Genomic DNA, 24,654 nt, shown 5'->3' with positions numbered 1-24,654 from the left:
CAATAGCAAAGACTTGGAATCAACCCAAATGTCCATCTGTGACAGACTGGATTAAGAAAATGTGGCACATATACACCATGGAATACTATGCAGCCATAAAAAAGGATGAGTTTGCGTCCTTTGTAGGGACATGGATGCAGCTGCAAACCATCATTCTTAGCAAACTATCACAAGAACAGAAAACCAAACACCGCATGTTCTCACTCATAGGTGGGAACTGAACAATGAGATCACTTGGACTCGGGAAGGGGAACATCATGCACTGGGGCCTATCATGGGGAGGGGGGAGGGGGAGGAGGGAGGGATTGCATTGGGGAGTTATACATGATATAAATGATGAATTGATGGGTGCTGACGAGTTGATGGGTGCAGCACACCAACATGGCACAAGTATACATATGTAACAAACCTGCACGTTATGCACATGTACCCTAGAACTTAAAGTATAATAATAAAAAAATTAAAAATATTAAAAAAAAATTAAAAATTAATAAAAAATAAAAATAAAAAAAAGAGCTGAAAGGCAAGTAATGAATCATTTTCTAATCAAACCAGAAGTGTTATAAGATCGTGGAACGTTCCCTGAGAATACCTGCCAAAGGAAACTTGAGAAACAGTATTATCAACTACAGAGTCAAAGAAGCAGAAACTCTACTTACAAAGCTAAGCCTTTCAATTTCATTGGCTTTCAGCAAGAGTAGCGATTGCATCTAAACTCAAATAGGAAGCAATCTGAAACCTTCTTCTCAGAACGTGCAGAACATGTGTGTGTGATGCCAAGTATAAAAGAAAAAGGAAGTAAGTAACTTCTTTTTACTAGTGTTTTTACTAACACTGAATTAAAAATGTAAGATTAATATGCAAAAAAAAAAATCTATGAGTCATTCTTGATCACTCACTCTTTCCTTCACAACTCATTCATCTATCTACAAGTTCTGTTAGGCCCCCACTCCACCCCGCCCTTTTTCTTAAACAAAAGACACCTCAAATTCAATGACTTCTGTCTATCTCTATTCCCAAGTCTTCTAAGATACCAGCATCTCTCAGCTGAACTACTGCAGTAACTACTAACTAGTCTAGCTGCCTCTACTTTACTCTTATAATCCAACAGTTCTATTTCTTTTGGTTATCTTTCATGACCCCTTCATACTCTTAAAAATTACTGAGGACCCAAAGAGCTTTTGTTTATGTGAGTTACACTTATCAATATTTACTGTGTTAGAAATTAAAACTGAGAGAAATTTAAATCACAAGAATATACACATTCCATTGTCAGAGCAACGATATCACCACACATCATATAGACTCTGGAAAACTCCACTCTGCCTCCTAAGATAATCAGAATGAAAAAGGCAAATAACATCTTAGTAATATGAAATTAAAAAGTTTGACTGTGCAGAACCACCGAAAGGGTCTGAGGGATTCTTAGTGTCCCTGGACCACACTTTGGAAACTACAATTATAGTCTTCTCTCCATACAGCAAGCCATAGTGATCCTTTAAAAATATAAAACAGATTAAAACTCACAGGCCTAAAAACTCAAATGTCTTCAAAGATCTTATAATGTATGGCCCCAACCTACTTCTCCCAAACTAATCTTCTGGTATATTTTACTCCTACTATCTTCTCCTCTTTACCACTCTGTTTTGGTCCTGCTTGCCTCTTATTGTTCCTCAAAACCACCAACCTAATTTTTACACTTGCAAATGTTTACATTTGCTGATTCCCCTGCTTTGAATGCTTTCCCCTAGATCTTTATATAGCCTGTTCTTTCTCACTATTCAGGGCTCTATTCAAACGTCATCTCCTTAGTGAAGACTTCTCTAACCTTCTAATCTAAGAGAACCAGAACTGGCCCTTCTCCCTACATCATGCAGATATCATTCTCTATTTTTCTTTTTTTTTTTTTTTTGAGACGGAGTCTCACTGTGTCGCCCAGGCTGGAGTGCAGTGGCATGATCTCTATTTTTCTTTATTCAGATTTCTTTTCTTCATAGGACTTGAAACTATTTAAAAACACATGATGTATTTATTTTCTTGTTTATTGTACATCTTCCCTAGCAGAAGGTAATTTTCATGAGTAAGAAAATTTGTCTCTATTCACTAATGTATTTCTAGTGGCTATAACTATCCTGCAGTACATAGATAGTCAATGAATATTCATTGAATGAACCACTGGACTTCTAGAAAATCACCATCATAACGACATTTCAAAATAGAGGCTGGGAGCAGTGGCTCACCTGAGGTCAGGAGTTCGAGACCAGCCTGGCCAACATGGTGAAATCCTGTCTCTACTAAAAATACAAAAAATTAGCCGCGCATGGTGGCGGGCACGTGGAATCCCAGCTACTTGGGGGGCTGAGACAGGAGAACAGCTTAAACCTGGGAGGCAGAGGTTGGGGTGAGCCAAGATAGTGTCACTGCACCCCAGCCTGGGCGACAGAATGAGATTCTGTCTTGAAAAAAAAAAAAAAAATTAGATGATGATTTCAATGTTTATCATCCTTTCCATTCCTAACATTAATTCTTCCTTAGTTTTGGCAATCTGTCTATAAACCAAACTTAGATCCTAGTTTTAAAAACAGGAAATGAATATATCAAAATTAATGAAAAAAATCTTATTGTGATTATTATGTAAAAAGTTTCTTATACAACCCATCAATAAGTTAAAAATTCTAGTAGTGAAAGTGGTTAACTACGTCATTACTTAATGATGCAATTACCTTAATTGGAGGGCACTGAGAACGGCAAAAGTCATTGATCTTCTTCTGCAACGGAAGTTTCATCTCAGTCAATACTACACACTGTTGAGAAAACAACAAATTAAAAACTAGAAAATACATAATTATTTTTGTAATATACAATAATCAGAAGCATGTCAGTTTGCACTGTGCTAAAGACACATCACTAATCTCACTGAAAAGTTACAATCCTTTGGAATTCCATTCCAAGGTTAATACCTTCACAAAGTACAGATAACAAAAATAAAAATAACATATACAGGGGAAAACCTGCACACATAAAACTTGATAACCATCACAGGCTTTAAGATTAGAAGCAAACCTTAATATTCTATGTGGTATTTATGGACTCTAAGTGATTAGATTTGCTTCATGTATTACTATCACACAAATACTAACCTAGCTACCAGAGTATTACTTTCATGCTAGCTTAAAAACCTGACAACATTTTTAAGAGACACATTAGTTGGCTACTAGAACAAGTCCATCTGTGGATTTAGTTTTTTTAAATCTAGCTTGCAATATGGTTTGCTTCCTGTAGGGAGACATTCCTCCATAGGTCTCTCGTCTATACAGTCTCACAACGTATGCCATGAATGCAAGGTCCTTACCACTCTTTACTTGAGGTCATTTCTCAGAATTGTATTTGCTGTGTAAAAACTTAAGGGATGAGGTAAGGTCTTCCTCAGGGACAAAGAGATGTCTTAGCTTACTTTAAAACAGCCAATTCCCCAAGCTCAGCATTCTTCTCTAAAGCAACCTACTACATGTGCAGGCATTCACTGAGCCCTCTGCCTTGAAATAGAGGGACTTGGGGGACAGGGGGCGAGGAAGAAAATGCAATATAATGCTCATGTTTTTTATTATGCACTGAGTAATAAACTTCTTAGTCTCTGACCCAGGAATCTCATATTTCCTGCATCTGTGAAACAGTAACAGGCTACGTTGCAAATAATAAAAAAATCAAAGACTAGACCCAACACATATTGAAACTGATTTGAGTTTTATCAATGTTAGAAAATTCTCAGTCATACTTTCTTTGAATATTGCCCTTTTCTATTGCTATCTAGAAATCCAATCTCATAAATTGGACCTTTTCATTCAAGCTCTCATTTATTTTAATTTGTCCATAGTATTTTCTCTTATTTCTTTTTTGGGGTTTTTTTTTTTTTTTTCTTTTTTGTTTTTTTTTTTTTTTTTGAGACACAGTCTCACTCTGTTGCCCAGGCTGGATTGCAGCGGTGCGATCTGGTCTCACTGCAAAACCACCTCTGTCTTCTAGGTTCAAGCAATTCTTCTGCCTCAGCCTCCCCAGTAGTTGGGATTACAGGCACATGCCACCATGCCCAGCTAATTTTTGTATTTTCAGTAGAGACAGGGTTTTGCCATGCTGGCCAGGCTGTTCTCAAACTCCTGACCTCAGGTTTTCTGCCCGCCTTGGCCTCCAAAGTGCTAGGATATTTTCTTTATTTCTATGTGCTATAGTTTTGGTAATTTCCTCAGGTCTATCTTTCAATTCACTAATGTTTATTCCAGCTATTATCTATTTACTGTTTAATCTATCCAACGAATTTTAATTTTTAAGACTTCATGTTCATTTCCATAAGTTGTACCTCATTCTTTATCACGTGTCTGGTCTTTTTCAATATTATATATTTAATAACTTCTTTTGAGATTTAGTAGTTTTGAACATCTGTATTTTATAATCTTTCTCAAACAATTCTATTGTCCTAAATTCTTGGAGGTTTAGCCTGGGCATGGTGGCTCACACCTGTAATGACAGCACTTTGGGAGGCCAAGGCAGGAGGATCACCTGAGGTCAGGAGGTCAAGAGCAGCCTGGCTTACATGGTGAAACTCCATCTCTACTAAAAATACAAAAATTAAACAAGAAATGGGGAAAGGATTCCCTATTTAATAAATGGTGCTGGGAAAATTGGCTAGCCATAAGTAGAAAGCTGAAACGGGATCCTTTGATCCTTTCCTTACTCCTTACACGAAGATTAATTCAAGATGGATTAGAGACTTAAATGTTAGACCTAATACCATAAAAACCCTAGAAGAAAACCTAGGTAGTACCATTCAGGACATAGGTATGGGCAAGGACTTCATGTCTAAAACACCAAAAGCAATGGCAACAAAAGCCAAAATTGACAAATGGGATCTCATTAAACTAAAGAGCTTCTGCACAGCAAAAGAAACTACCATCAGAGTGAACAGGCAACCTACAGAATGGGAGAAAATTTTTGCAATCTACTCATCTGACAAAGGGCTAATATCCAGAATCTACAAAGAACTCAAACAAATATACAAGAAAAAAACAAACCCCATCAAAAACTGGGCAAAGGATATGAACAGACATTTCTCAAAAGAAGACATTCATACAGCCAACAGACACATGAAAAAATGCTCATCATCACTCACCATCAGAGAAATGCAAATCAAAACCATAATGAGATACCATCTCACACCAGTTAGAATGGCAATCATTAAAAAGTCAGGAAACAACAGGTGTTGGAGAGGATGTGGAGAAATAGGAACACTTTTACACTGTTGGTGGGATTGTAAACTAGTTCAACCATTATGGAAAACAGTATGGCGATTCCTCAAGGATCTAGAACTAGATGTACCATATGACCCAGCCATCCCACTACTGGGTATACACCCAAAGGATTATAAATCATGCTGCTATAAAGACACATGCACACGTATGTTTATTGCGGCACTATTCACAATATCAAAGACTTGGAATCAACCCAAATGTCCATCTGTGACAGACTGGATTAAGAAAATGTGGCACAGATACACCATGGAATACTATGCAGCCACAAAAAAGGATGAGTTTGCATCCTTTGTAGGGACATGGATGCAGCTGGAAACCATCATTCTTAGCAAACTATCACAAGAACAGAAAACCAAACACCGCATGTTCTCACTCATAGGTGGGAACTGAACAATGAGATCAATAGGACTCGGGAAGGGGAACATCACACACTGGGGCCTATCATGGGGAGGGGGGAGGGGGGAGGGATTGCACTGGGAGTTACACCTGATATAAATGATGAATTGATGGGTGCTGACGAGTTGATGGGTGCAGCACACCAACACGGCACAAGTATACATATGTAACAAACCTGCACGTTATGCACATGTACCCTAGAACTTAAAGTATAATAAAAAATAAATAAATAAATAAATAAATAAATAAAAATACAAAAATTAGCAGGGAATGGTGGCACGTGCCTGTGATCCCAGCTACTCGGGAGGCTGAAGTAGGAGAATCGCTTGAACCCAGGAGGCAGAGGTTGCAGTAAGCCCAGACTGTGCCACTGCACTCCAGCCTGGGAGACAGAGCAAGACTCCAAAAGAAAAGAGGGGAGGGGAGGGGAAGGGAGGGGAAGGGAGGGGAGGGGAGGGGAGGGGAGGAGACGGGAGTGGAGGGGAGGGGAGGAAAGGAAAAGAAAGGAAAGGAAAAAAGAAAAGAAAAAGAAAGAAAGGAAAAGAAAAGAAAAGAGAAAACAAAGGAAAAGAAAAAAGAAAAGAAAGAAAGAAAAATAAATAAATAAAAATTATTTGAAGTTTAATAGTTTGTTGACTCTTGGTCATATTGAGCTGCTTTTTTTCCCATCTTGTCATTTTGTACTGTGAACTCAAAGGGACTTTATATACTGCAGTACCCTGTAAGTTAGTTGAGGGTATACTTCTCAAGATTTGTTTAGTTTTGTTTTTGTCTGGCACATTAGGGCATGGCCATTATAGTACTACCTTTTTATCATTTTTTTTTTTTTTTTTTGAGATGGAGTTTTGTTCTTGTTGCCCAGGCTGGACTGCAGTGGCACAATCTTGGCTTAATGCAACCTCTACCTCCCGGGTTCATGCGATTCTCCTGCCTCAGCCTCCCAAGTAGCCGGGATTACAGGCATTCACCACCACACCTGGCTAAATTTTGTATCATTAGTAGAAACAGGATTTCTCCTTATTGGTCAGGCTGGTCTCAAACTCCTGACCTCAGGTGATCCGCCCACCTTGGCCTCCCAAAGTGCTGGGATTATAGGTGTGAGCCACTGCGCCCAGCCTACTAGTACTACTTTTTACATTAAGTTCTCAGTTTAGGAATTTCCAGATCACAAAAGATTATAAAGTTTAATCTCTAAACCTATGTGACAGCAGCCCTGTGGTTATGAATTCCCCAGGAAAACCTTTACTTTTCATCCAGAGCTCAAGAGAAAACAGACAAGCTTCTTGTTCTGATTGGTAAAGATTGTTCTTGTCCACCCTTTCACTGAGGGCATAGCTCTCTGAGGCTCCAGCTTTATGAAGAAGGGGAGGTCTCAATTCCATTTCTCTAGTTTATGTAGTTCTAGGTCTGAATCTTCTGTCTCTATGTGAACATCAATTCCCAAGAACTTTGGTTACTGTGACAGACAACTCCTGTCGCTAAGAGTAACTACAGATAATAGTTCACTAGTCTTTTAGCTAACTGTTCATTTGTGGCCTCTGAGCATTTTCCTAACATTATTTTGAGCTTGGATAGTCATTTAAAAGAAAGTCTGTTTAGAAATTCTAGAAAGTCTGTTTAGAAAGTCTGTTTAGAAACACATAAACAGATTTTCCTAACATTATTTTGAGCTTGGATAGTCATTTAAAAGAAAATCTGTTTAGAAATTCTAGGTGCTTTGTACCAGGATGAATTTTAAGTTATCTAGTCCAGAATAGAAGTCTATATTCATTTTTTAATGGGTAACAGCATAATTTACTCACAGCAAAAAAAAAAAAAAAAAAAAAAATCAGGGTCAACCTACTCACTTTTACAATATACAATGTCTTAGGAATTTTGTTGTTGTTATTTAAGGAATTGTTACCTATAATAGATTGAACTACCGATCCATGTATTTTTACTCCCCTGTAATTGTACCGCTTGCCCATGGCTTTAGGAAGAGTACTTTTCTGCTTCTTGACTTTAGGCTTGATAACGTTGACTTGCTTTGGCTGACAGGATGTTAATGGACATAACAAAAACAGAGGCTTGAAATGTGCATGTGTGTCTGGACTTGACCTTCTGTTTCTGCTACTACCATGAGAACATGGCCTAGGTAGCCTCCTGGTCCCAGAAGAGAGACACATGGAGGAGAACCAAACTCTGGAGTTTAATCCAGGCTGAGTTCAGCCTAGAAACCACAACTGACATTCAGTTACATAGGAGAGAAATAAATGCATGTTGCTATAAATCAAAGTTTTGAGTAGTTTTTAATGGATATTACTGAGAAAAAAGTCAATTGATAAAACTACTTTGTCAGTAGTTCTTAGGTCCCTTCCTTAAAATGGAGAATTTGAAAGGTTTTATTCTGATATGTCTTCTACCTTGAAATTTTTTTGTTCTGTTCCTCAATACACTAGGTTAAATTAGTTAAACATATTAATACTTAACAATTTCGCCCTGGAATCTGTCAATAACATTTAATACAAAATGGAGTACTAACCTGGTATTTGTCTAAAAAGGAGAGATCTGTGGTCTCATTGAAAGGAACAGAAGATGATGTGACATGAACATAAGGATTTAGTTCTGCAATATGTTTAAGTACAGCTTCAGCCCTAAAAAAACAAAATGAACTTTTACTGTCCTTTCATTCAATATACTCAAATCTCTTCAAGCTGGACACTGTAATGACATCAGAGGAACCTGACACGTTACAAAATTTCAATGGAAACTTACCTTGTAGAAGAAAGAAACCAAGACTTACTTGTCTTTACAGATAACTATACAATCTTGAAATAATATACTATCATATTCCACAGTACACCACACAATCTCAAAGTGTACCCTAATAGTTCTAAGCTTCAGGCTCCTTAGCTTTCTTATTAATTTAGCAACACTAAAGTCTTTCTTTAATAAATTCAAGGAAATACATTTCTAGGTAGCAGTGTAATATATATAAAATATGTATTTATATATAATATATATTATATAACACATACTATGTAAATATATAAAAAAATTGACAAATACAAAAAATTAAGTATATACCAATATTTATTTAGCCATAGTAGTATGAATTTATGGTGATCAATTAAACAACTATGACTGGCGTTCTAGATAAAGGAAATATTCTAAGTAAATGAGTAAAAAAAACCTCATAATACATCAAAATATCTTTACCTGTTTTGCTTATTAACAACATCATCTTCACTGAGAAAGAAGTTGGTTCCTAGATCCCATGCTCGGCATTTTTCTGTATCATGAATTGTAAGTGCCTTCAAAAAAGAAAAAAGTATTGGTTGAAGTCAGGAGTTCAAGGATATTCAGTCTCTCCAGTACTATCAACAATGTACTAGAACTATTATTTTGTGTAATTAGATAATGAAAATTAAGCAAAGGCATAAGAATTAGAAAGGATATAAAATTAGATCTATATACATCTGGAGACCCCAATAAATTGATGGAAAAATTTCTTTAAACATGAAGATAATTTAAATTTATAAAAGTATCATGTTATAAAAATCAACACAAAAATCCAGAAAATGCATATAAACAAACACTTCAAAATATTCCATGTTTCAAGTAAGAAAGACAATTAACAAAGAAAAAAATACTTGTAAATTATATTACAGGCCACAAACCTCGTAGAAAGAGGAACATGAACAAGGATCATACTGAAAAAAGAAATGCACATGGTCCTTGAAAATATGTAAAGACGGTCAACCTTGCCAAGAAACGAAACAACTTTTCTCACTTGTTAGACTGGCATAAATTCACAGTTTGACAACACGGTCTATTGGTGAGGGTGAGGTGAATCAGCGACTCTCATACATTACTGATAACAGTGTGAAGTGGCTCAACCTCAAAGGAAAGGAATTTGGCAATCTCTAGCAAAAAGATATCTGCATGTATTCTGTGATGCAGCAATCCTACTTTTAGGACTCTATCTCAAAGACACACTGGGAGAAATACAAAAAGATATATATACAAGAGTATTAAACGTAGCACACCATTTGTAAGAGCAAAAGACTGGAAATAATCAAAAAGCCCACCAATGGGGAACTGGCTATAAGATGATACATCCATACAATGCATAATCATGCAACTATTTTAAAAAAAATGAAAGACGTATTTATAAATATGGAGTAATCTCTAGGATATGCTGTAAAGAGATAGCAAGGTAAAGAAGAGCACTTTAAATGAGAAAGGTGGGAGGAGATAAACATATATACCCACACATAACAGATACACATGTATGTGTGTATGCATTTACCTATCTACAAAAACAAATGAAGAATAAACCAAATATAAAAAGACAGTAACCTAATAAGTGAAGGAGGAAACAAAGTAGCAAGAAGCTAGACTTATCTGAAAATACTTTGTTTAAAAAATCTGACTTTGAATCATAAATCTCACATAATAGTAAAACTAAACTTTTAAAAAAGCAATCTCTAAAAATCCAAAGCAAAACGAATACATGGACTAAACTGTTTATGGAGTCTGCTATATACAGAGATTTATTTAAAGTGACTTTTAAAAGCAGTTAATTTGCCTGCCAAATCCAGGTAGGATCAAAAAACTATTTTTTTTTTAAATAATACATTATTATTAACAATATTGGAATTGGCATTCTGAAACTATGCCATAAGGGTAAAATATAATAGGATAAAGAATATACAGGATATATAGGATAAAGCATCTAATGGATCATTAGAAACCAAAATCCTAATAAGACACAAATATAAAATCACAGAAATAAATATGCTATAATCCAAAGTAAAACTTAGAAAGTTTAGTAATACTTTACAAGCCTAAACCTGAAAATCAGAAATTTCAGTGTTTACTCATTATGAACGTTTCAGCTCTGCCCACTGAAAAGACTTTGTAAACAGTGACAAAGACTACTGGGGGCTGTGTCCAAAAGCCTCAAAAAACATGAAGAGAACCACAATAACCAAAGATGGAACAATCTGAGCATCAATGAAAACAACTATAATAGATGAAAACACATCAAACTATGTTTAAATTCATGAGTTTATCATAATGACCAGAGTCATGCCCGAATCCTGACTCACAGAAACTATGAGACAATAAAATATTGCTTAAGCTACAAATTTTGGGGTAAACTGTTTTACAGCAACAGGTAAACTGATACAATGGTATTAAGAGCTTGTTACATTTTAGGTGTGAAAATAGTATTGCTGCTTCAAAAGATATTCTTACCTTTTAAAGATACTACTAAAATATTTAAGGATGATATAATACAATGTCTGAAATTTATATCAAAATAATTTGGCAGTTGGGGGCAATAAGGAATGAGAAGGAGATATATGAAACAAATGTCCCCAAGAGTTGGTAACTGAAGCCTTCTGATGTGTATGTGGGGTTTTGTCAAACAATTCTTTCTACTTTTGTATATTTCTGAAATTTCTGTGATTTTTTAAAAGTAGAGCATTAAAGACAATAATTAAAACAAAGTATAAACAATATTACCACAACAAATGAGCCAATAAAAGGCTCATAACAATTTTTCTCACAGAGGACATTTACTTACCTTAATCCCTGCAAGAACAAGATTCTTTGCTAGAAAGGCAAAAGAAAAAGGAATAGCTCAATATTGGGAATACATACTGGATATGTCTTCACAGAGCTTAGTCACATATCTGATTGGACACTTTTGACTTCTTTTTTTTCTACTTAAGTTCCTTGTCTTTAAAAAGTTACAAAATACAGGTTAAAAGTGAAAAAATTAAAATGTGCATAATCACAACACCCAGGGATAATCACTCCTAAAATTTCAATGTATTCTTCCAGACATGTTTTTATGAATACAGTACATGTATGTGTGCTACTTATAATGAATTAATGGATATAGAGAACGATAATTAATGGCTATTAAAATCACAAAAAGAAGCAATGAGTCATTACTGGTTATTTGTGGAAGAACATAACAACATCATGAAATAGTCTTGACAAAGATTAAAAACTGAATCTGATCAACATTTTGGATCTAACTTCTGTTATAGGAAATATAAGGGGATGAAGTTATTTAAACTATCTTACATTGCTCAAAGGTGTCATACAAAATTAGGAATATAAATATTGCTTACCAATTTCCAAACCAAGACCACCCATTCCACTTAAGAAAACACGGGACTTGGCCATCTTCTGCATTGCTGTGTCTCCAAGAACATACCTCTGTCGACTACATGGAAAACACAACAAAAAACAAAAAATTATTTCACTAAAATTATAACATCTCTTAAAGTTGTTTGCAAACAAAAAGCCTAGGAACTCAATCCTGCCCACAGACTTGTTCTGAATGATTTGCATAGTGTTTAAACATTTCTGAATTAAATGCCAAATATATGACATATTTTGAAAAATCAGATAATTTGGCACCACAATCTATATTCCCTCAAGGCAATAGACAGATGGAGTTGAGTAGGAGTTGTCCTGTTTAGGCAGAAGTATTATGTGCTCCAGATTTGCCACAATCAACTCCTTCCTGTTCCTCTCATTTATTACCTCAGTGGTCACTATAAGCATTTGAGTTTGCCATCTCCACCTTAAAACTTTCACTATCAACAGGATTTCTGAGACCCCCATCTCTACATAAAAATGTGAAAATCAGCAAGGTGTGGTGGCACACACCTGTGGTCCTACCTATTTAGGAGGCTGAGGTGGGAGGATTGCTTGAGCCTAATGGTTTGAGGTTACAGTGAGCTATGATCACGCCACTGCACCCAAGCTTGGGCAACAGCAAGATCCTGTCTATATCCAGATATAAAGGATGATCTTATCGTAGCAGCTTCATGTCAGAATTCAGAAGTCAGGGAATGTTGTACCTGGCCAGTAATACTGGTTTTTGCCTAAATATGGAATGTATAAGTGCCTTCTTAGTATCATCACTTCTTCTATTGTTAGTACCATCTGCACCTTTTTCAGACTTTTTTGTCATATCCTTAGTTTTGGTTCCTGCCCAGCCACTGAACTGCCACTACGTAGGCAACGTACCTAGTCTTAGGTTCTGGACTACAAGCCAATCTGAACCCACTGTCTTCCCTAGTCATTCAATAATCATTTAATGAGTATCTTCTAAGACTTAGACAGTGTGTCATAGTCTATGACTTAGAAAAGCTCATGGTCTGACAGAGTTGACATACATGTGAACAAATACTATGTGATAATGTGTTTATTTAATAGCAATAAAAATAAGATGCTTTAGGGCTGAGCAGAAAGGATGAGAAGTAACTCAGGCAAGATATCACACAGCAGATATAGGAGTGAGTTCTTAAAGGATCATTGGAAGGTATTTTTGAAGCACAAAAGAGCATTACAGGAAAAGACAGTTGAGATAAAAAGGTATAAACTGCAATTACCTATCTTATCTTCGATAAAAGAAGTAGTCTAGTATGGCCAGGGTATTCAGAGGAAAAGATGGTTGAGGCCTTCAATAAATGGTGCTGGGAAAACTAGATTTCCAAATGCAAAAGAATGAAAATGGACCCTTATACTACACAAAATAATCAAATCAAAATGAATCAAAGACTTAAATGTAAGATCTGCAATTATAAAACTCCTAGAAGAAAACAGGAAAGAGGCCTCATAACACTGGTGTTGGCACAGATTTTCTGGATAACACCAAAGGCACACACAACAAAAGCAAAAATTGACAAGTAGGACTACATGAAACTAAAAACCAGTAAAGGAAACAATCAACAAAATGAAAACGCAACCTACAGAATGAGAGAAAGTATTTGTAAACCATGTATGTGATAAGGGGTTAATAATATCCTAACGAATGCCTATAACTCAATACCAAAAAACCCCTGAATTGACCCAATTTTTAAAAATGGACAAAGAGTTTGAATAGACGTTTCTCCAGAAACATGCACATAGCCAACAAGTATATGGAAAGGTGTTCAACACTCACTAATCATCAAGGAAATACAAGGGAAAACCACAATGAGAGATCACCTCACACCTGTATGGATGACCATTATAAAAGAAAAGAAAAGAAAAGAAAACAAAACATAACAAGTATTGGCAACAATGTGGAGAAACTGGAACTTTTGTGCACTGTTGGAAATGTAGAATGGTGCAGTTGCTATGGAAAACAGTAAGAAGCTTCCTTAAAAATTAAAAAATAGAATTACCATATAATCCAGCAATTCCATTTTGGGTATTTATCCAAAAGAATTAGAAACAAGATCTTGAAGAAATATTTGCTACATAGATCTGCTATACGACAATGTACACAGTGTTAATAATATAGTTGACCCTTGAACAACATGGGTTTCAAACGCACAGGTTCATTTATTTGCAGATTTTTTTCAATAAATATACTGAAAATTTTTTGGACATTTGTGACAACTTGAAAAAATTCACAGATGAACTTTGTAGCCTAGAGATATGCAAAAATTAAGAAAAAGTATGTCATGAATGCATGAAATCTATGTACATATTAGTCTATTTTATCATTTACTACCATGAAATAAACACAAATTATAAAAAGTTAAAATTGATCAAAACTTATACATACACTTACAGACCACAGATGTCGCCATTTGCAGTTAAGAGGCATGTAAACAGATGTAAAGATGCAGTATTCAGTCATGAGTGCATAGAAGTCACTGTAGTACATACTGCACTACTGTAATAATTTTGTAGCTACTTTCAGTTGTTATTGTGATGAGCTTAAGTGATGTATCTGGTTAAAGCGCATGTGACTCTATTCATCTTTGCCTGAGTAGTTCCTCTCTCCAGTAAATTGAATATTGCAGGAAAAAGTGATGTCTTGAGGTTCTTGCATATTTTTCCATCATGTTTAATGTGCAATACTGTAAATCTTGAATGACATATATGGGACCCATACAAAGTGCCACCAGTAATGTTGCAAGTGCTCCCAAGAAGCTGAGAAAAGTCATGACATTACAACAAAAAGTTGAATTGCTTGATATGCACTGTAGACTGAGGTCTGCAGCTGTGGTTGCCTGCCATTTCAAAATAAAATGAATCCAGTGGAAGGACCATTGTAAAAAAAAAGGAAAGCCATCATTGTAACTACACCAGCAAGTATGAAAACCTTGCACTTTTTGTGAAAGACCTTTTTATCTTGTATTGAAAATGCAGCACTGATATGGGTGCAGGATTGCTGAAACAAAGGCATATTTATAGACTCTAACATGATTTGAGAAAAAGCGAAGTCATTATAAGACCACTTAAAGCAAAAAGAAGGTAAAGGATATAAAGCTGTAGAATTCTTTTTTTTTCACAGGTTACTGGGGTACAGGTGATGTTTGGTTACATAAGTTCTTTAGTGGTGATTTGTGTGATTTTGGAGCACCAATCACCCAAGCAGTAAAGCTGTAGAATTTAACGCTAGCAAAGGATAGTTTGATAATTTTAGAAAGAGGTTTGGCTTAAAAAAAAGTCAGACACAACATGAGAAGCAGTTTCTGCCAATCAAGAGGCAGCAATGAGTTTCTAGACACCATAAGGAAAATCACTGAAGAGAAAGGATATCTACCTGAATAGGTTTTTAATGTAGAAGAAAGTGCTCTATTCCGAAAAAAATTGCCACAAAGGACATTTATTAGCAAGGAAGAGAAGCAAGCACCAGGATTTAACGCAGAAATGGATAGTTAACTCTACTGTTTTGTGCAAATGCATTCAGGTTTATGATCAGGACTGCCCTTACATATAAAGCTGCTAACTCCTTAGCATTGGAGGGAAAAGATAAACACCAGCTGCCAGTCCTCCGGCTACATAACAAGCAGGCCTGGACAATAACCCTTTTTCTGGATTGGTTTTGTTGACGCTTTGATTTTGAGATCAGGAAGTGTCTTGCCAATAAGAACTTTTAAAGTTCTTTTGCTATTGGACAATACACCTGGCCACGCAGAACCCCATAAGTTCAACAAGGAAGGTGCTGAAGTGGTCTACTTGCTTCAAAACACAACATCTCAAATTCAGCTTCTAGATCAGGGCATCATAAAGGACCTTTAAGGCTCATTACACACAGCACTCTATGGAAAGGATTGTCAATGCTATGGAAGAGAACCCCAAGAGAGAGAACATTATTAAAGTCTGGAAGATTATACCATTGAAGATGCTATCATTGTTACTGATATCAGCCAATCGGGCAGAAGGGTTCTGATGATTCAAGATTGCATTGATTTCTTTAAAGATATGGACCCTTCTACAACAGGGGCACCAAAAAGAAACTAAAGAAAGTGACAGGAGGATCAGTACTGTATAGAAACATTTTTCCAGAAATGAGAAAGCAAAAAAGTCACACAGTAGTTATATATTTCCATAAAGTTACAGTGTGTGCTTGCCTCTCCTTCCCTACCCTTCTGCCTCCACCTCTTTTGATTCTGCCACCCCTAAGACAAAACCAACTCCCTCCATTCCTCCTCCTCAGCCTACTCAACATGAAGACAACAAAGATGAAGACCTTTATGATAATCCAGTTCCACCTAATGAACAATAGATATGTTTTCTCTTCCTTATGATTTTCTTAACATTTTATTTTCTCTAGCTTACTTTATTGTAAGAATGCCGTGTATATATACAGTATATAATACATACAATATTTAAAATGTGTGTTATTTACATTATCAGTAAAATTTTCAGTCAATAGTAGGCTATTAGTACTTAAGCTTTAGGAGAGTCAAAAGTCATATGTGGATTTTCGACTGCACAAGAGGTAGGGTGCTGGGGAGTTGGCATTCCTAACTTCTTCCTTGTTCAAGTGTCAACTATACTATACTACACACTTAAAAACTTGTTAGTAGGGTAGAATTCATGTTATGTGTTTTTACTACAATAATAACTTTTTAATAGGTAAGTTGGAGTTATGTTCAAAATGACTCAGTAAGCTATAGTATTTGGACGTGTACTATGAGACAAAATGGTCAGAACTGTGGCTGTGTTAAAGAGAATGGAGAGAAAAGAGAACTTCTGGAATTTATCTTTATCTTATCCTACCTTCAGCAAGTTCACTACTGACATCTATCTCCCCGAGATGTTAAGAGGCTAAGGATCCTCATTTCATGCCTCGTCCCTAAAATATATTAATCATTGTCCAAAGTCCTTATTAGTCCCCATAAGCAACAGATACAGATTTAAAAAAAGAAAAAATACAGCTGGGCATGGTGGCTCACGCCTGTAGTCTCAGCACGTTGGGAAGCCGAGGTGGGCAGATCACAAGGTCAAGAGATTGAGATCATCCTGGCCAACATGGTGAAACCCCATCTCTACCGAAAAAAAAAAAACCTACAAAAATTAGCTGGGTGTGGTGGTGCATGCCTGTAGTCCCAGCTACTCATGAGGCTGAGGCAGGAGAATCACTTGAACTTAGGAGGCATAGGATGCAGTGAACCGAGATCGTGCCACTGCACTCCAGCCTGGATGACAAAGCAAGACTCCGTCTCAAAAAAGCAAAAATATAAACTCCCAAATCTTCAGATTCAGCCACTATAACAAAAGGAAAAAAAAAAAAAAAAAAAAAAAAACACCAAACCCTCAAACATATAAGTTAATTTTTAAAATCTAAGAAAATAAGACCTAGTTTTTGTGTGAAAATCTCACATTTTGGCTTTTGTAATATACACATCTTTGTATTCCTTTTTTTTTTTCTTTGACACAGAGTCTCGCCCTGTTGCCCAGGCTGGAGCGCAGTGGCGCCATCTCAGCTCACTGCAAGCTCCGCCTCCCGGGTTCCTGCCATTCTCCTGCCTCAGCCTCCCAAGTAGTGGGAATTACAGGTGCCTGCCACCACGCCCGGCTAATTTTTTGTATTTTTAGTAAAGACGGGGTTTCACCATGTTAGCCAGAATGGTCTCGATCTCCTGACCTCATGATCCACCTGCCTTGGCCTCCCAAAGGGCTGGCATTACAGGCGTGAGCCACCGCACCAGGCCACATCTTTGTACTTCTACTAAGAAAACTTGTATGTAGTCAGTAACTCTTTTAGTATTCCCTAATAATTCACTCTTTTAGTACCCACATAAATTCCCGGCTTTATCATTTATTAATGATTCCTGCCCTCACTATGACAAATTCTTAAGGAAGATATTAAAACTCAAATATGCACACTGGTAAAAAACTAGATGTTTGCAATACGACATGCACACAAAGTGCAAACAACTACACCAAAAGATACTCTCCGTCAAACAAAAGAAAATGGCTTACCTCGAATAATAACAGCTAAACTGCTATATTCTATAACTCTCAGTAAAGCAAACTGCAGCCTACTCACATAGCATTGTAAATGGAAAGTTTAGTCACTGAGCTACTGAAAATTACGTTTATTTATCAGCATTACAGGGTTGGAGGGACATAAAAAAAGTTTCACAAGGATTAAACTAAAAAAATGAATAAAATTAGTCAATACTATCTCAAAGAGGTGCCATTTGTTATATCAAAAAAAAAAAGACCAAAAGGACATTAAGAATATAATTATAGATTAAGAATCCCAATTTAAGAGTCCACTCTCCCTTTGTGCTTACTGTCTTCAAGCCACACTGACCTGCTTGCTGTTTTGCAAGAAGACAAGCTTGCTTTCATTTCAGAGTTTTTATACTATTTCTTCTGCTTAGAATGTCCTTTCTTAAAAATCTTGGAATAGTTGACTTCTTATCACTTAAGCCTCTATTAAAATATTGTATTACAAATGTCACACACATTATTCCTGATTACCCTATCAATAAAATGGCTACTCTTATCCTTAGGTCACTGCCTAACTCATTAACCTATCATAGTTTCTTCAAATCACTTACCATTAACTGTTTGTCTGCCACTCCTACCAAAAACTCTATGGTCTGTTAAAAACTCACTAATGTAATCCAAATACGTAAAACAGTACCAGGCATTTAATAATAGATATCCCTGTGCTAAACACTGTTTTAAGTGCTTTAGACATACTAATTCAGTTAACCCTTATACAACAACTTGAGGTGACTTCTAAACCATATTTTATAATCAGGAAACCATCTGTAAAATAATTTTCACATGAACAAGATTGTTAGTCTTTTGAGCAAGATTGTTAGTCTTTTATCTCTTTTCCCAAGCATATAGTACAAAACAGGATTTGGACTCAACATGCCAGATGGTATGTATTAGCTCCTAATAAAGTGCCCATTATTGACTCTGCATCTTTTTCTTTAATTACTTTAAAAAGTATTCAAATTTCATGAAAAAGTATAGTTTAAAAAGTCTCATCAAATTCCATTCAAAACACAACTATTCAATCATACAATACTTTCTTTAATTACTAAAAAAGCATTCCAATTTACTGAAAAAGCATAGTTTTAAAAGTCCCATCAAATTCCATTCAAATTACAACTCTTCAATCACATAGTATTTCTCCACCGTCTATACATTACAGAACAGGAAATATTTTAATGAGATTACAATGAAGTAATCATATTCTCTAGATGCTATTGTATGACTAAAGTGAAATATTATTCTTCATGAATTCCTGCACTATCAAGAACTTAAATATGAATTATTGTCCAAAAATGAAAGGTTTATTTTGCAGAAGGTGGCAAAATCCTTCTTAGTCCTATCACCTAAACCTAAAACAACTGAGATTTAAATATTATCCGAATGTAGTTAAAAAAAAATCACAGAAACCCTAATTTTAACTTCAGAGAAACTCTTTATACATATATATAGTGTATGTATATATATATATACGTATAACATATATATATTTTATATATATATAATTCCGCATAGGCCGAATGGTATCTTCAAAGAGACTACTTGATTATTTGAGAACAATTAATGAGGAAAATAAGTTTCAGTTTCCATGAGATTCTCACCTGTATAATGCATCATCGATCTCCACAGATGCTGTTGACATAACGGGCAAATTTTTATTTGTGCTGGAAAAAAAAACATGGTTATTAAATATTCACATTTTATAATATAATATTTGATTACTTGTGTGATCAGATTCAACAGTTACTAAAGGTTTTCACAAACCAAACATATATTTTATTATCTACCACTTTACTTATATTTTTTAAATGGCCTAAAATTATCAGATTGCTTGTTCTCTCCTGTGTAGATTTTAAGATTACAGAGCTCATAATCTTTTATTCTCAGATCTCAGGTGTTGTTTTATCACTGATATAAATATATATATATATATAAAATTTTTTTCCCCCTTTTTTGAGATGGAGTCTCACTCTGTCACCTAGACTGGAGTGCAGTGGCATGATCTCAGCTTACTGCAATGTCCACCTCTTGGATTCAAACAATTCTCGTGCCTCAGCCTCCCAAGTGGCTGGGACTACAAGTGCATACCACCACGTCCAATTAATTTTGTAATTTTAGTAGAGATGGGGTTTCACAATGTTGGCCAGGCTGGTCTTGAACTCCTGACCTCAAGAGATCCACCTGCTTTGGCCTCCCAAAGTGCTGGGATTACAGGCATGAGCCACTGTGCCCCGCTGTTTGGTACATATACTCTAATGGATCTGTATTTCAGCAATTCTGTACCATCAACTTTCTCGATATATATACTCTTCCTAGATAAACTCATTCAATCCTATGGATGAATATATATTGATTATATTGAAACTTATTTCTCCATGTGTGATCTTTCCTCTGACCTCCAGATTGTATACAACTGCCAAAACAATAACTATTCTGATGTCTTAACTGGTATCACAAACATAACAAACTCCAAAGAGAATTCAATTACCCCTGCTTAATGTATTCTTCCTGTTTTTCCTAACTCATTTTCTGCTACCATCATTTACTGGGTAGTCCTGAAATCTAGGGATCTTCTTGCTTAAATCATTCCCCAACTTTCTCCATTTGAGACCTGTTAGTTCTACCTTCATAGAAGATCTCAAATTTGATCACTTCTTACTATTTCAATCAGTACAATCTCAAGCCAAACCATCATCACATTTCACCTGAGCTATTTCAAAGACCTCCTAGCTAGTCTTCTTATTTCCACCATTGTCCTTCCCCTTTATTCTCCATAAAACAGTCTAAATATCTTAAAATGCAGTCAGAAATTATCCCCCGAATTTGGACTCCCCTTCAGTGGATTTCCTTTACTCTTAAAATTCAAACACCTCACCATGCTTGAAAGGGCCAATGTGTTCTGTCTCCCAATTACCTCTCCAGTTTCAACTCCCACCACTCTCCATTTTTGCTTACTATCTTCAAGCCACACCGACCTGCTTGCTGTTTCACAGGAAGACAAGCTTGCTCTTATTTCAGAGTTTTTACACTATTTCTTTTGCTTAGAATGTTCTTTCTTAAAATCTCGGAATAGTTGACTTCTCAGTTAAGCCTCTATTAAAATATTGTGTTACAAATACCACACACATCATTCCTGATCACCCTATCAATAAAATGGTTACTCTTATCCTTAGGTCACTGCCTAACTCATTAACCTGTCAGTTTTTTCAAATCACTTACCATTAACTGTTTGTCTGCCACTCCTACCAAAAAATGTATGGTCTGTTAAAAACTCACTACTGTATTTCAAATAACTAAAACAGTACCAGGCATTTAATAATAATAGATAACCCTGTGCTAAATACTGTTTTAAGTGCTTTAGATGTACTAATTCAGTTAACCCTTACAACAACCTTGTCCAAACAGTAGGCAGGCACTATTGCTATCTCCAATGAACAGATGGAAAAAAGAGACTGAGGCAGGTTAACTTAAAATTTGCCCAAAGTCACAGAGCAGGCAAATGGCACTGCCAGGATATGAACCCAGGCAATCTAGCTCTTGACTACCACCCATACTGCGTACTGTCTCTAATAGTAGACATAAAGGAAGCACTTTAAAAATCTGTTAAATGGTCCAGGCATGGTGGCTCATGCCTGCAATCCCAGCACTTTGGGAGGCCAAGGCGGGCAGATCACCTGAAGTCAGGAGTTCGAGACCAGCCTGACCAACATGGTGACACCCTGTCTTTACCAAAAATACAAAAATTAGCCAGGCGTGGTGGCAGGCGCCTGTAATCCCAGCTACTTGGGAGGCTGAGGTGGGACAATGGCTTGAACCCGGGAGGAGGAGGTTGCAGTGAGCCAAGATCCCACCGCTGTACTCCAGCCTGGGTGACAAGAGCAAGACTCTGACTTAAAAAAAAAAAAAAAAAAAAAAAACTGTTAAATTAATAAATTTTAAAGGAAGAAAAACGAATCTAAATATACAAATCTGACAAAGTATACTTATTATAGTAGCATATTATTTATAGCAGTGCTTGTCTCAATTTTTTCACAGCATGGCCTTCAAAAAACGTATCTGTAGGAAACACTGGGAAGCAGAGATAATTTCCAGGTACAGGGAACCAGTCTGGAGCATTTGGAGCTGAACCACTGTGAGAGCTGAGATCAATATACTAGCAGAAGTGCAGGCCATTCCTAGTTCAGAGAAGCTCTGATCGTCAAAGGATTCTAAAAACAGTGCGATGGCGTCAAATTCAGGTTTGGAATCCAACTTTCTAGTCCTAGCATTGATAAATAAGCCAAAGAATTTGTAAACAAAGGTAATTAAAATGTTATCATTTATCTCACCAAACACTGACACATACCAAATGATACCAGCTTCTAGTTAATTAAATGGATAGCTATTAAAAAAACTGATTCCAATTACCAAAGCAAATCAGAAGACAGCTGTGTTCTAAGAGATCACCTATCTAATAAAAAACACACACACATACACAACATACTCTGTTTGGGCATTGTAACAAAATATAAAAATAAACAAAATTTGTTTCTTTTCTTTCTTTTGAGACAGGGTCTCTCTCTCTGTCACCCAGACCGGAGTGCAGTGGCACGATCTCGGCTCACGGCAGCCTCGACCTCTCCAGACTCAAGCGATCTTCCCATCTTAGCCTCCCGAGTAGCTGGGACTACAGGCGTGCACCACCACACCCAGCTAATTTTTTTGTATTTTGTAGAGACGCGGTTTCGCCGTGTTGCCCAGGGTCATCTAAGAACTCCTGAGCTCAAGTGACCCGCCCGCTTCGACCTCCCAAAGTGCTGGGACTGCAAGCGTTTGAGTCACTGCACCCAGCCAACAAAATTTTTTATTATCTATTTTCCTATCACCTTATCCCTAGTACACTTTTACTTGCTGCTCTCCTTGCATGGCGGGGGCAATAGCCCTAGTGGGTAAATCTGAATAAAAACGAGAAGAGCTACATTCTAACTAGCTCTGCCGCTTAATGGCATTACTGGCACTTTTAAGAAAGTTGTACCTCACTGGAATGTGTCAAGAATATGCAAAAATAATATGATCTATAAGACAATCAAAAACGCTTCGAATAAAGCGCGCGTTATGTTACATAATATCCCTCAAGTCTGGCAGTGTCTTCAATGGCAGACAACACCATAAAACTGAAAGCATCCCTTCAGTCTGAAACTGGCGAAAAGGCTACAGGTTTACAAAGTGTCGCATCAGCTGAAAATAATACATCCATCACTTCTATCTTTGGCATGCTGTATTCTGACAGTGGTGGACAGAATATAACTACCTGCTTTATTAATTATGAGATGATTGAAAGAGGAACTACTAACCAAGAAACTGGTAAAGGCCTAGCACAAATATTTCCCCCCTAATTTTACAGGGGCGGGAAAGATCTAAAGAATTTCAAAACCAAGTGGGAAATAAGAATGGGTAACTTGTGTATTTTTTTTTTTCCTGGCTTTTTTTTTTTTTTTCTTCCATAGTCAACAGAGGCCTCAGGGTGTCCAGATTGCTACTGATTCATTCTTACCAAGTTCCTTCTGGTAACAGTTTTCAAAAGAGGATCTCAGTGGAGGTGCACAGTGGCGCTCCTCGCTTTCTTTTAACGGAAAGGAGGAAAGGTGCTTGGCACCAGTGGGGAAGTTCACGCCAAGTGACCGGGACCAGAACTCGCTCTCGGCCGGAGCCCCCCAAGTCTGGTGACTCGGAGGAAGGAGGATCCCGAATCCCAGCAAACTGAGAAAGCGCTCAAAGGTGCGGAAAGGGGACTTTTCCTCAGGAAAGCCGGGAACAGCAGAGGCCCTAGCCCACGTCGCCACACCCACTCCGCGCGCCCCTCTCCTCCCAGGGCCGGCTCTGCTCGGCCCCACGGCCTCTCGGGCGCCCCCAGCCCGCCGGAAAGAAAGAAGCAGAAACACGGAGCCTGGGTCCCACCCGCGACCCCCTCACCTTCACCCGCCTCGTCCTCTCACCTGCCAGTCCCCCAGGAAGAACAGGACGCCTCTTCCCCCTGAGGGGCGGCCACAGGCTTGGATCCTTCCATTGCCGCCTGAGACACCGCCGCCGGCTACTGGGAGGTAGGAAAGAGGCGGGACCGCGGGGGTCAAGGGGCGGGCGGAGACGTCATCAGAGGGGCGGGCCTGGGGAAGCTAGGAGCCCGGCAGCGCCTTCCCGTCAACCCTAGGGGCGTCCTGGTTTCCGGTTTGGGTGTGGCCGCATAGCGTGCTGTGGTGCAGGTGGCCGAAGGGGGCGTTACTGTTGCGACTGGCATCCGCATCCGGCAGATGTGGATGGAACCAAAGTCCAGAAGTTACGCGTCACCCTTGCTCTACAGCCAAACATGCAGGACTCTAGTAACCCGCGAAATGATGGGATTGCGTTGCATATCCTTAAAAGAGTCTTATAGTAAGAAGAAGAAACAGCTTTATTTTATAAATAAACTGAAGGCTGCTAATAGCTCCAGATTGTCAGTGAGGGGATTCCACTTAAAGATGTTATACATTTAATAAATAATTTTGGGAGTCCACTACATGTGAGGCACTGCCTCAGATTTAATAGAATCATGTGATTTTTAGTGCCATAGATGACGTTAGATCATCCAGTTTGGTCCCTCAAATTTGTGGGTAAGGGAAAGGAGCTTCCGGTCAGTGCTAGTGACTTGGTCAAGGTCATAGAGCTAATAACTGTTAGGTTATCAGAA

At 37.3% G+C, this 24,654-nt stretch overlaps 1 protein-coding gene across 2 annotated transcripts in view; it reads right to left on the bottom strand.

Annotated features, from left to right (window-relative positions):
• Positions 1 to 24,057, bottom strand: part of UBA6 (ubiquitin like modifier activating enzyme 6) — an 82,872-nt gene extending 58,815 nt beyond the window's left edge. For both annotated transcript variants that reach the window (XR_748209.2, XM_010365544.2), the window contains exons 1-7: positions 23,927 to 24,057; positions 19,553 to 19,615; positions 11,828 to 11,922; positions 11,272 to 11,300; positions 8,898 to 8,992; positions 8,221 to 8,332; positions 2,724 to 2,804 (exon numbers count right to left, since the gene is read on the bottom strand). Coding sequence is in view for 1 of the 2 variants with exons in the window: in XM_010365544.2 (XP_010363846.2) it covers positions 2,724 to 2,804; positions 8,221 to 8,332; positions 8,898 to 8,992; positions 11,272 to 11,300; positions 11,828 to 11,922; positions 19,553 to 19,615; positions 23,927 to 23,997 (546 nt within the window). In the remaining variant the exon portion in view is untranslated. The remainder of the gene's footprint in view (positions 1 to 2,723; positions 2,805 to 8,220; positions 8,333 to 8,897; positions 8,993 to 11,271; positions 11,301 to 11,827; positions 11,923 to 19,552; positions 19,616 to 23,926) is intronic.
• Between the last annotated feature and the right edge of the window lie 597 nt (positions 24,058 to 24,654).

This window comes from Rhinopithecus roxellana, chromosome 2 (genome assembly GCF_007565055.1).
Source record: "Rhinopithecus roxellana isolate Shanxi Qingling chromosome 2, ASM756505v1, whole genome shotgun sequence".
Taxonomy (NCBI): domain Eukaryota; kingdom Metazoa; phylum Chordata; class Mammalia; order Primates; family Cercopithecidae; genus Rhinopithecus; species Rhinopithecus roxellana.
The sequence above is the reverse complement of the archived record's forward strand: the minus strand, read 5'-3'. Positions and strand labels throughout refer to the sequence as shown.